This window comes from Tachysurus fulvidraco, chromosome 17 (genome assembly GCF_022655615.1).
Source record: "Tachysurus fulvidraco isolate hzauxx_2018 chromosome 17, HZAU_PFXX_2.0, whole genome shotgun sequence".
Classification (NCBI taxonomy): domain Eukaryota; kingdom Metazoa; phylum Chordata; class Actinopteri; order Siluriformes; family Bagridae; genus Tachysurus; species Tachysurus fulvidraco.
The window spans coordinates 11,169,531-11,182,479 of NC_062534.1; the positions used below are offsets into that span (position 1 = coordinate 11,169,531).

The 12,949-nt window shown below is 42.8% G+C and overlaps 1 protein-coding gene across 4 annotated transcripts in view; it reads right to left on the reverse strand.

The window, feature by feature from the left end:
• Positions 1–12,949, reverse strand: part of drp2 (dystrophin related protein 2) — a 160,653-nt gene that overhangs the window by 24,836 nt on the left and 122,868 nt on the right. For all 4 annotated transcript variants that reach the window (XM_047802573.1, XM_047802571.1, XM_047802572.1 and 1 more), the window contains 5 exons: positions 11,290–11,351; positions 7,202–7,276; positions 6,324–6,525; positions 3,619–3,704; positions 1,865–2,022 (listed from right to left, as the gene is read on the reverse strand). In XM_047802573.1, coding sequence (XP_047658529.1) covers positions 1,865–2,022; positions 3,619–3,704; positions 6,324–6,525; positions 7,202–7,276; positions 11,290–11,351 — 583 coding nt within the window. The remainder of the gene's footprint in view (positions 1–1,864; positions 2,023–3,618; positions 3,705–6,323; positions 6,526–7,201; positions 7,277–11,289; positions 11,352–12,949) is intronic.

Here is a 12,949-nt window from a genome sequence, read left to right on the forward strand (position 1 = left end):
GACTAAAGAGATGGGTTTGAAGCTGGCTAGTCCAGGAGAATTTCATTTAAATATGATTTAGGAATGCAACAGTGCAAGAAGTACAGTACAAGTTTACTGTATTAAACTGTTTCAGGGCTAGCAGAGGCCCTATATATCTGACAGTCAACAATTTGCCAGTTAATAACAGTTTATTACTAAAATAATGTTGACCCAATAGATATTAGCATGTCACAATATAAATATAAGATGACAGGAAATAAATCCAATAGTGAAGTGAAATCTGTGTCGAAAAATCCATGTTAAATAACCATTTAAAAATTGTTTTTTCCAAAGCTGTCTAGCAAAGAACCATAACTGTAGTGAATGTTTCTTTCACAGACCATATTTGGCACTATAGTAAGGCTATTGTGTGTGTGTGTGTGTGTGTGTGTGTGTGTGTGTGTGTGTGTGTGTGTGTGTGTGTGTGTGTGTGTGTGTGTGTGTGTGTGTGTGTGTGTGTGTGTGTGTGTGTGTGTGTGTGTGTGAGAGAGAGAGAGAGAGAGAGATCGGTGTTTGTGACTCCAGATTGCTTGTTGAGACATTTAAAATATGGAAGCCCTGTTATAAATCTGTATGATCTAGCAACTACAGTACTTCATCAAATGGTCCACAAAATAATCTCACTCAAGCCAATTGATAGCCCTTTCACCTACACCCTTCCCCCTCACCCCTCCCTAAAACACACACACATTCCTGCTCCCTGGGCAAGTTTTATGAAACAGACATTATTAAGTTTGTAAGATGCTGAAATTGGAGTGGATTTAATTAAGGAATGATGACCTGTCTGAAAATGATTAAAAGTCTTATTACCCACAACTTATGTTTCCTACATCAAATCAATAATTAGATCATCTGTATAGCTAAATGTGGTGTTATTTAGAAATTGTTACATTGGTTGTTTAGAATTATAGCACAATTTGAAGGGTAATAGAATGTAGCAGTGGTACACACACTTAAACACTTAAAAACATTTGGTGAAATTCAATATTTTAGCTAATGAAATATCAAATATTCATTGAAATATTGCACAGCAATACACACAGCCTGTGGAGGAAACCAGAGCACCAGCAGAAACTCCCCAAGAAAAGGAGAGCGCCACACACATCCTGGCTTAACATCTCTGAAACCGAAATATCAAAGCAGCAAAAATGATATAATCTGTGATATTTCTGCGCTGTGTCAGAGATGTTTACATTTACAAAGTCAAGGCTTATAATAGGTCATATTTTAAATGATTTATCAGACAACCAATTAGAGTCTTCAAAATAATGTCATACAGTACTTAGCAATGGGGCCAGCCATGCCTCCTCTTTAAGATAAAAGTTTTTTGTATTTTCCTTTTATTCAAAACCATTTCGCAGAATCCCTTTAAACAATCTGAGAATGGAACTAAAAATAAGGATAGAACGTTTGTTTTTATTTTCATTTCTTGTTTTATTTTCTATAGTCTCAACAAGAAATATGCTCTGTTGCTATTCTAGCACATTATGCAGACACTAGGGATGTAACTGCATATAAAAAAGATTCAGATAATGTGTTCTAAGTGGTGAGAAGTCAAATCTTTACACCTTTACTTCATTCATTCATGCCTGGTCAGGGGGTAACAACAAACCTGAGACTTTTCTTTTTCACTGTTTTTGAGGTCATAGTGGTAGGGTTTAAAATTAATCAAAAGAAAATAATATAACAAATAAAATATTTTTTGTTAAATTCCAAATAATTGAGTACATATATTTGGAGCACCAAACAAATACAGATAGTGGTGTTACATGCCTATTTTATAAAAGATTCACTAATATCTGGCAGAGTATATAATTTTTTTAAGCGGCTGCTTGAGACTCACCATGCGGAAGCAGCTACGAACACTGGGCTCAACATTACTTCCACCAAAGGCTGCCACCTCACCAAGCTGCCGTGGAATCTGGATAGCTTCATGCAGCAACAAACTGAGGTGCTTCTGGTCCATCAGGCCATTTGACTCACATGCCTGTCTAAACAGGTCTAAACAAATAACAAAGGTGTATTGAATATCAATAATAAGTGCAATAATGCATTTAAAAAACACAAATATTAAACAAAAGCATATACTGTATAACATATTAGACTATCCATGTTAATGGCAATTCAGGTTAGACAGTTCATTCATTTCTTTGAATTTGTAAGTGTTTCCATGAACATATTTTTCCATGATCAACTTATATGCCAGATAGCAGGTTCCCCCCCCCCCCCATCTTTCTAGATCTCCAAGTACACTACAGCCTACTCTAAACCGTTGCCTGTTCCTCTTCCAGGAATGGCTCATGCATGAACCGATGTCCCAAATAAACAGGGCTCTCAAGTATCACACATTGAGCGTGACGGTCATTTCGGTCTTTTGTCACGCTCTTCCGCCACACATTTTATTTCTCACGCAGAAAAACTTACTATTTGTCATATATTTAATATGCCGCAGCGCCCAAAATGTATCTGTCCGCACCACTGTCTCTATGGAACCGGGCAGGAAACAAGTGCATCTCCCCTGGAGTTCTTAGTCGAGCCTGCCCCTTATCAGCCAATCAAAAAAAGAGGCTACACAATAGCCAATCAGAAAATAGCACTATTGTTTCTGGGTAAGATTTAACACAACAACCAATGAAAAAAAAGCATATCCTGGAATTGTTCACCATCATCCTCGTTCACCCACAGAGAAAACCACTGGAGCTGCGAGCATCACTTTGAGCACAGAGTAAGTCATGATCTCCTGTTGTAATTTTACAACAAATTCAAAACAACAAATTTAAAACTTGTTTGACACAAACAATGACATTTTGACTGCTGTTAGAGACAGTTTTACAGCCTGTTCACTGACAACACCTGCTAAGAACAAGTAGTCTAGGCCAGTGGCTCTCAAACTGGGGGCCCTGAGATGGTGCCAGGGGCCCCGGTTCATTGACAACACCTGCTCAGAACAAGTAGTCTAGGCCAGTGGTTCTCAAACCATTTTTATGTCAGTTTATAAAATAATGAATTTATCATAAATTCTGTGTAATTAAATATCAGAAAATGTTTTATGTCATAAATTGTCTTTTTTTTTGGGAGGGGGGGCAAGTAGGGTGTTTGTTGTGTTTGGGTGGACGGTTGGAGATGTCACTCTTGCCTGTCTTCAAAACTTGAGAGCCCTGTAAACTAGTAATGCCTTTATTGTCAACTTGCAAGGGAGATTTGGGTACCAATGCTGTTTGATCACTGAACACTTCAGGACAGGAAGCTAAAAAATGTAAGAACTCTTTAATTTAGCCTTGGCCTGCCCTGAAGGGACGGTGTGTACTGTACAGTATATGCACTTAAATCTTTTGTGTGCATCTTAGTCCTGAACCAATTATGAATATATTATAACCTAACCCTAGACTGGGTCTTAGAAAATACGTTGCATGTTCCCATGAGGAAAAACAATGTTTTCACACAATTTTTTTTTATTAGAAAGAAAACATTCTTTGGATACTGCAGAAGAAATTCCCTTTGCATAATGAGAGCACGGTAAAAGTGCATTTATGACAGTACTATAGGATTTAAGGGTCATATTTTGCTTGAGAGGGAGGGAGAGAGATTGCTACTCACATCTGTATTTCTCCTTGATATCTGTGTTGCATAGGCTAACTATTCCCATCTTGACAGAGAGTACCCTCATCTTTCCATTCCGACCACTGGAAGGAAGACAGATATATATTGCTTGTTCACCAACTGTGTGATTGTTCATTCTCTGTATGAAAGAGTGCACTTTGTTAAACTATTGCAGATGAACACAAATCACTTTGCAGAGTTGTGGTGATTTACCGTGTACAGGGAAGATTGAGCAGCACACTGTAGAAGTTATAACTGTATAACACAGTGTAGAAACTTATAGCAAACACTATATAAAACATTTGTGTGAGTGCAATTATAAAAAATGTTAATAAATTTAACTTCACTGTCCAGGGCTAGTGTGGCGTGGGCAAGCAGGCACTTGACAGGATGTTTGAGACTGGGTGTATACAGGCAACACATATTTCTTAACATCCTTAACAAGTAACCACCAGAAAGCATTTTGGACTAACTGGGTGGTCCTACTGTAGGTATTCCCAGGTAGGCTGAACTGAGTGAGTTGTTTATCCCTTGCATTATACATTGGCGGAGAGATGAGGGGACATACTGTTTATATGCAGGGCAATTGGTGGGTGGACCTATGGTCTGTTGAGCTTGTATTATCTCTTCCATGAGGTCCCAGCATATTGGCACGATGAAGACAGATGATAGGAGGGGCTCAGTAGTTTGTAAATAATGAATTACCTTGATATTTTTGCTTTAGCATCCACTTTGCCATTTTTTTTGCCTGGTCTATATGTACAGTGAAATCTGATTGCCCACTGGGTCTACAACTTTAGGCATTTAGTGTTTTTGATGTATTTGATATTTTTGTGATCCATTATCACTTGGAAAGGATATTTGGTTTCCTCCAGCCAGTGTCACCATTCTTCCAATACTCCCTTGATAGCTAAAAGTTGTTTTCTACATCATAGTTTGTTAGCTTTTGCAAAAAGAAAGCACGTGGGAAAAGTCTGCTGGGTTTGGTGGATCTCTATAAAAATACAACTCCTATTCCATAGCTGGAATCAAAGTCCTTGTGTGTGTCAACACACTTGGCCAATAAAACTGATTCTGATTCGGATAGCTTGATGCATCTAAATTTTAATGTAATTATGGACTCATATTTTTACAGAGAACAAGCTTCATACCAGCTTTCTGTTAACAACCAAATGTTCACTCAATAAGTGAAAATGGCTTATCATTATCAAGATCAATAATGTTTCATCTCACTTATCACTATAACTGTACAGTACTATCAGTTGAAAAAAAGACATATTTGCAAGTGAAATATTAAATTTAAATTTCTGTAGTATGTATTCTATTATTATTACTAAACTTATTTTACAAATTTCAAGCTTTGAATTTTATTATTCTACTGGCTGATCATTTTGCTTCTTTCTACAAATAAAAACCTTAAAATGAGGAAGATTTAACTATAGTCAAGTTAATACAATACAATACAATAAGATATCATTTTATGCAGTGTACTGTATGTTGCAAAATCCAGTGGATAACCACATATGTACATAGACACGCACATACCCATACACATAACATTGATTATCTCATTAATCATTAATTAATTACATTGACATTGTAATGGCACGTGTCCAGTAGAGGGATATATTAGGTAGCAAGTGAACATTTTATGGTTTGAAGCAAAGAAAAAAGGTAAATTTAATAATTTGACTGACTTTGACAAGGGTCAAATTGTGAGGGCTAAACAACTGGATCAGAACATCTACAAAATGGAAGGCTTTATAGGTTGTACCCAGTATGCACTATTACCTACCAAAAGTGGTCTAATGAAGGATAACCAGTGAATTGATGACAGGTTCATAGGCACCGAAGGATCAATTATGCATGTGGAGTGCAAATCTTGCAGTAGTCACAGCAAAAGTATTACCTAATTTCCTATTTTCAGTGGCCCTTTTGACAAAATAGTGCACCCTTCCACAATGCAAAAATTGTTCAGGAATGTTTGGTCTCAAAGGTGTCCACTTGGCCTCCACTGTTGCGGAATAGGGTTTTTGCATTCCACACCACAAAGCATCACAATAGCTACAGATAAATTTACTGCATGTTTGCCTTGTTAAAACAGGCTTTCTCTAATTCTGAGACAGCACAAAAATGTTCTCCTGCCCACACTGTCCTCTTTTCTAAAAACTGAAATATACTCACCCTAACCATTATTGCTAATTAAATTTATTACTAAGTAAATTTGAGTTATTACAAAGTAACAATAACTGCTCATTTACATTCACTACCATTATTTATCAAAAAACAAACTTAACAATAACTGCAATTTTCTGTGCAGGGAAAAAGCAGCAGGTAGTTATGAGCCTCTTCACAAATTTATTATGTATAGGTAAAAAATAAATATGACCTGAGGTCCTGTTTAAGTTTTATTTTAATGTGAACATTTTCAATTACAAGCTTTGAAACATAGATCAAATATCTGGACTTTTGGTCTTATTCCACATACAGTACTTTTAAATTTTGCTATTTCTTTGTCTTTGTTTTACTTCACAGAGAATGCACTGCATTAAATCAGAATATGGAGGTACAGAAGCCCTATCTTGAGAAGTATCCAAAGATGGAGTGGGTGTAACTAAAAGACAAATAAGATTCAGTATATCATGAGGCCAAACATATCGAGAAATAGCAATGAGGAAGGGCCTTTCACAATCGAATACTACCTGTCATAGACGTTAAGCAACCAGTTGAGGCACATGTCCACGCAGAGTGGGATATTGATGAGTACTGATTGCTCCTCCTCCAGTCTCTCATACAGAGCAGTAAGGGCATGAATCACCTCCACCACATCCATCATGTGTTCACTATGTTGTAAGTCCTGCTCCCTGAACACTTCAGCTATGCTGGTCAATTTCAGCAGGTCCACTATACACGCACATACACAAAACATATAACACATTTTGCACCTTGAAAGAGTACTGAGTAGTGTTTATGTGAACGAAATGTGAGATTATTATATTTTTGTTTCTTAAAAGTAATTTTCCATCACAATTATAGAGAGATATTTAAATAGGCCAAGGCAGTCAAATGATGACATGTCAAATTGTATAAGATAATGAGATGATATATTGTGACAGCAACCCCTAAGATACAGCAGTCTTGCAACATTTCTTGCAGAGAATATCTTGCAGAGAAGGACTTGCAGGCTTGCAGGGTAGTAGATTATACAGAGTAACCACAGCATTCAGTTTATTAACTCCCCTAATTACATGGGATATTGGAGAGCAAAAAAAAATGTTGAAAAAGAAAGTGAGAAAAAGTGAGCAGAGAGCGAGAGACAGAGTGGGAGAGACAGAGAGAGAGAGAGAGAGAGAGGTAATACTGAGGCAACTGTAAAAGAGACTATTCTGCTCCACTCTGCTCAATTGGTGTGCTGCAATTTGTCTATGTACACCTGAGAAAGACAGTCCCCACTTGTGATGGAAAACTAACTAAGCTCAAATTCAATAATGCTGTACTATCTGTATTTTTACTAATTATTAATATTGAACTTCGGCTGGGAAGGAAAACACCAGAAAACATTTTCACCATGAAGACATACATCTTAGAGCTTTCTGCACTTGCCGTAGCTTCATGGCCGTCCGGTATGCTGAGAACTTGATGTTGTTCAGGTCCGCTTTGAGAGAAGTAAAGCAAAATAAATAAATAAATAAATTAATTAATTAAAAAGAGAACAACTATTACGACTATGAGAATTGTCTGTACCCATTAGCCCCTCTCCTGCTCACAAATATGATGTAAATGGCCTTGTGGCATAGCAGCTGACCATTCAATTCAGTTCAGATTACCACACAGAATACTTCATTTATTATAAATATTAGGCCACGTTTACACTGCAAGTCTTAATGCTCAATTTGGATATTTTGCTCAGATCTGATTTTTTTTGGCTGTTCACATTACCTTTTAAAATGTGGCCTATATCAGATACCAGTGTGAACTGTTTGCGGTTTCGAACTGACCCGTATGCGCAAACGAACAATAACAATGCCGTCACACGCAGCACACCGTTGTGCTAAAAAGTTGGCGAGGTTATGGAGGAAGTATTGTATCATCTGGTGCAAGCAAACATATAATGTAATGCTATAATGTGATGTATTCAGTGCAAACATTATGAGCTGGTTCACATAGCCACTTTATATAACACTCTTAACAAACACACGTTACCAGTCACGTTTGTGTCACGTATTCGCATATGGAAGTGGCCCAGATCTGATTTGAAAAAATCAGACCTGGGCCAGATTCACAGTAGTAGTGTTCACACTACTCCTGAAGAAGTCTGACCTGGTCACTTGACCCCAAAAAAATGGATTTGGACCACTTTTACCTGCAGTGTGAACGTGGCCTAAGTTCCCTTTCGGAACTCGAGCTGCGTCAAAACGCTATGGGAACACCCTCTGTGTGACTGCGCTCTGAACCACCTGTATAATCTGACCAATGGCGTTGAGACGTGACTTCATCGGCGGGTGACGTCGCGTAAACAGGAAGCTACAAATGGCTACGAGATGGACAAGATGCTAGCTCCTGTGAGAGAAGGTAAGCGCCGCAGGGATGCAGGGAGTGTGGCACGGAGACGCAGCGTCTCGTTCCTCAGGGAACTAGGGTTACGGTCGTAACGTAGAGACGTTCCCTTTCGGAACTCGAGCTGCGAGATGGACAAGACGCTAGCTTCTGCTCGTTCAGGTAAGCGCTGTTTTCTGATACTGTGTTTTTCTGATCGAGTGATGGCTGGCAGACAGAAATTCCGAAAGTGTGTTTTTCCGTGTCCCCGTTTTATTACCGGGAAGGATTTGCATGATCGATGCGTTGTTTGCTTGGGAGCATGGACAATCGGCTCTCGAGGGAGTCGATTGCTCGCATTGCAGCCGCATGGCTATGTGCATGCTTCGCTCCCAGAGAGCGCTCTTTGAGAAGAGCGCTCTCCCTCGCGGCTCTGGTCCCGTTCTTGCCGAGGCAAATCGGCACCGGCGCTCGTGGTTGATTTAGCAGTGGGGTTGGAGGCGGATGAGTCCTCTCCAGCCTTGTCTGCTGAATCGAGCTCCGGCTCTCGTGGAGAAGCAGGCCCGATGGCTGCTTCTTCTCCCGGCGCTAGCAGCGCGGCATTACATGTCTCTCCCTCCGAGGAAGGAGAGCTGATGGATGCTAGCGAGCCCGTGGGCTCCTCACAGCCTGTGCTGTATGAGGAGCTCCTCGAGGTCGTGACACGAGCCGTAGCCAAGCTGGATTTAGATTGGCCGGTGGAGCAGCAGAAGCAGCGCACACCCAGTAAGCTGGATGAGCGTTTCCTGCGCCCTGTGTCACTTCCTCAGCGCCAGAGCCTGCCATTTTTTCCCGATCTGCACGCAGAGGTGTCCAGATCCTGGGAAACCCCGTACTCTACGCGTACTTGTCCTAGTCACTCCTCGCTTTACACGAATGTGTTGGGGGCTAAGGCGTGCGGCTACAGGGCAATGCCGCGTGTGGAAGAGACGCTGGCTAGCTATCTCTCCCCTAATGTAGCATCATCGCTAAAGGCTCCGGTGTTCCCTACTAAGCCGTAGCGGAGCCTTTAGTGCTACGTCAGCCTTAGTAGGGAAGGCTTACGTGGCAGCAGGTCAGGCCGTGGGCTGCCTCCACACCATGGGTGTGTTGCAGGCATACCAGGCTGACCTGCTATGTGATTTGGATGAGGGACTTAGCTCCGGGACCGCTGATATTGAGGAGTTGCGACGCACTGCCGACTTGACTCTTCGGGCTATGAAGCAAACGGCGCGGGCCGTTGGGCAGACCATGGCGGCCCTGGTGGCCACAGAAAGGCATCTGTGGATCACTTTGTCTGACCTGGACCAGGATGTGCTCCAGAGCACGGCCCCCCTCCAGCGGGCACCTCCCTCCACTTCCGCCCAAAATCTCTTTACAGATGGGGGAGGCCCGCCGCCTCTCAGGAGGTGTCAACGGCTGCAGTACATGGCTCCGGCCGTTCAGGTCATGGAGACCGGTCTGTCAGCCCTGCCACAAGATGTGCTTCAGGGCGCGGCTTCCCTCCAGCGGATCGCTCCCCACCTTTCCACCCGAAGGTTCGTTGTGGAGGGGGAGGGTCCACTGCCTCTCGCAAGGCGCCATCAGCTGCAGGGCTTGGCCCCAGCTGCTTTGTGTGGGTCAGAGGCTGGTTCCCCTGAGGAACTTTCTGACAGCCTGGGAGGAGCTGCCAGGAGTCTCCCGGTGGGTCCTCCGGACCATAGAGGACGGCTACACGGTTCAGTTCGCATCCTCTCCTCCCCGTTTCAACGGGATGTGTCCCACCCTGGTGGGACCCAAGCAGGCTCTGGTCCTGGAACAAGAAGTGCACACACACCTGAGGAAAGGGGCCATCGAGGTGGTCCCACCCTCGGTTCGAGAGTCAGGCTTTTACAGCCCGTACTTCATCTTTCCGAAGAAGGATGGCGGGTTGTGTCCCATTCTAGATCTACACTCCTTGAACCGGTCTCTCAGGAGGCTCAGGTTCAGGATCCTCACCCTCAGGGAGGTCATGACTCAGATCAGGTCAGGGGACTGGTTCGTCACGATAGATCTGGAAGACGCGTACTTTCACGTTTCCATCCTTCCTGCACACAGGAGGTTCCTGAGGTTTGCTTTCGGGGCGAAGCTTACCAATATCGGGTCCTCCCGTTCGGCCTAGCACTCTATGTCATGAGCTGTGGCCCATGAGGGGGCACAGTTCATAGTGGCTGGTCTCTCTACCGAGGTAGTAGGGATCCTTCTCCACTCCAGAGCTTCCTCCATTTACAGCCCCCGGACAGAACCGACTGTGTCACTTACCTCCGCAGGAGGAGTCCGTGAAGAGAATCGGTGCAGCTGCTCGTCTGCTACGGCCCTAACAGGAAGGGTTTCCCGGCTGCTATGCAGATGTTGAGCAGATGGGTAGTGGATGCGATTGTCGGCTCACAAGCCCTCTGGCTTCCCGGCACCGTTCGGGGTCCGAGCTCACTTCACCCGGAGTGTGGCGGCTTCTATGGCCTGGTCCGCTGGAGTGGCACTCCAAGACATCTGTGACGCTGTGGGTTGGTCCACCCCGCTGACCTTTGTCAGGTTCTATGACCTTGACCTCAGTGCCACCCCGGGCTCCTCTGTCCTATGTGCAGGTGCCAAGGCCCTCACTCTCTACGCAGGGTCTGGTCAGTGTGGCGTGATTGGACACGCGTTCCCATAGCGTTTCAACGCAGCTCGAGTTCCGAAAGGGAACGTCTCTAGGTTACGACCGTAACCCTAGTTCCCTGAGGAATGAGACGCTGTGTCTCCATGCCACACTCCCTGCATCCCTGCGGCGCTTACCTTCTCTCACAGGAGCTAGCGTCTTGTCCATCTCGCAGCAATTAGTAGCTTCCTGTTTACGCGACGTCACACGCCGATGACGTCACGTCTCAATGCCTATTGGTCAGATTACACACGTGGTTCAGAGCGCGGTCACGCAGAGGGCGTTCCCATAGCGTTTCGACGCAGCGTCTCTATACTCAGGGAACTAAGGTTAAGGTCGTAACCTAGAGACGATACAGTCTAATTGGAAAGGTGTCTTATGCTTTAAAATGTCTGAAAAACTCTTTGCTGTAGTGTGTCAGGCACAAAAAAAGATAAAAGGTCATTTAAAAATCTTACCCAGTGCTTGATACAATTCTGTCATTTTTGGGTGATCCCAGCAGGTTGTCTGTGACTGGTGGCTATGGATGAAAGGCAAATACAAAAAACGGGGCACAAATATTTTAAAGGAATAAATCAGTGTAGAGACTGCAAGCCTAAATCTTGACAACATCACAGCTAAACATGGCTGGGATTTTAAAAGACCCAGGGACATTATTCTTTAGTGTCAATCAGGACTAATGGACAGCATCTATTTTTCACTCCGTCATCCTTCAGTAGAGTGTGCCAGTCCACCCAACATTAATGGCACACACACCTGAACAAAGTATGGGTGACGACAGGACTTTACTGTACATCAGCTTCGGAGTCGTCATGTGGTCAACGCATCCCACAAGGCCCCTGACAATGCCACACAGCCAAAACAAGCACTGCCGGCTGAGCTCATCACAGACAGACTGTGACGTATCAGAACAGCTCAAAGAATCAGCATAAAACGACAACTATTTGCACAAAATGACACTATTTGGTAAACAGCCAGGGAACATATTACAACATATTTCAGCCACTGGAAACACTAGAGCCAGAGCCCCTTTCACAAGACACATTATCCCTCTCTCCAGCATCTCCACTTCTAAGCTTCTCATAGAAAATGGAGGAACTGGTATATGCTAAAACGAGACTCTCCCCCTCTTCTGCTGCAAGCCCCCAGTTACCAACTAAAAAAATGGCAGGCACCACAACCACCAAAGCATTATTGCTGAACTCGCCCTCCTTCTCCTTCTGTGAGAGCTCTTCAGCTGCTGCCACAATGATGAGGCTCCTCCATCTGCTGTAGGTGAACCAAAAACAACTGATAACAGTTCCCAGTGATATGTGGCAGGTCCCCGCTACGATAGCAGCAACATTCAGGAATGTTTATAGAACAGGCTCTTCTTTCACCACTTCTGCCAAACTTATTCTTATTATATAGGCTTATATATAGGGTTGCTTGCAAGTCCACCCTATCTAAACTTGATGCTCTTTACCATTCTGCTATCAGGGTTGCCAGAAATGCTCCTTTCAATACACACCATTGTTTATATTCATCTGTAAACTGGCCCTCACTTCACAATCTCCGCATTTATAAGACCCTTCTTGGCCACTCACCTCCTTACTTAGGTCACTTGCTGCAGCTAAAGCCTGTCACATATAACACCCAATCCTCACTTCATTTTCAATTAAGCATCCCTAAGACCAACTCTGCGTTTGGTTAGTTATGTGTGCTGTATTTTTTTTTTCTACTGGAGCTTTAAGGTACTGCACTATATTTTGCTGTTTACTTCCGGTTTCTCTCACTGAACTCAGTCCAGAAGAACGTGCATGCAGTTCCTATCAGCTATTGATTCTATCGTTCATACCTTGGAAATATATGTCTGTAAGTGCTAAAATTTATACTAAATAGTGTTTTTGAGAGTTATGTAGATTAAAGTAAATCGTAGATTAAGATTATTGCTATATTTTTGTTAGACATGATTCGCGTTATTGGTAACGTGCCTTGTTTTAGCATACTAGCCTGCTAATTTCTCTTCATGAGTGTATGTGCAGAGTCTCATTGGAATATAGTTTCGAATGTAATTCTTTGATGTGTACATTATTTAAAATAATGTTAAAAAGGAACTATGTGCAGAATCAAACTGTA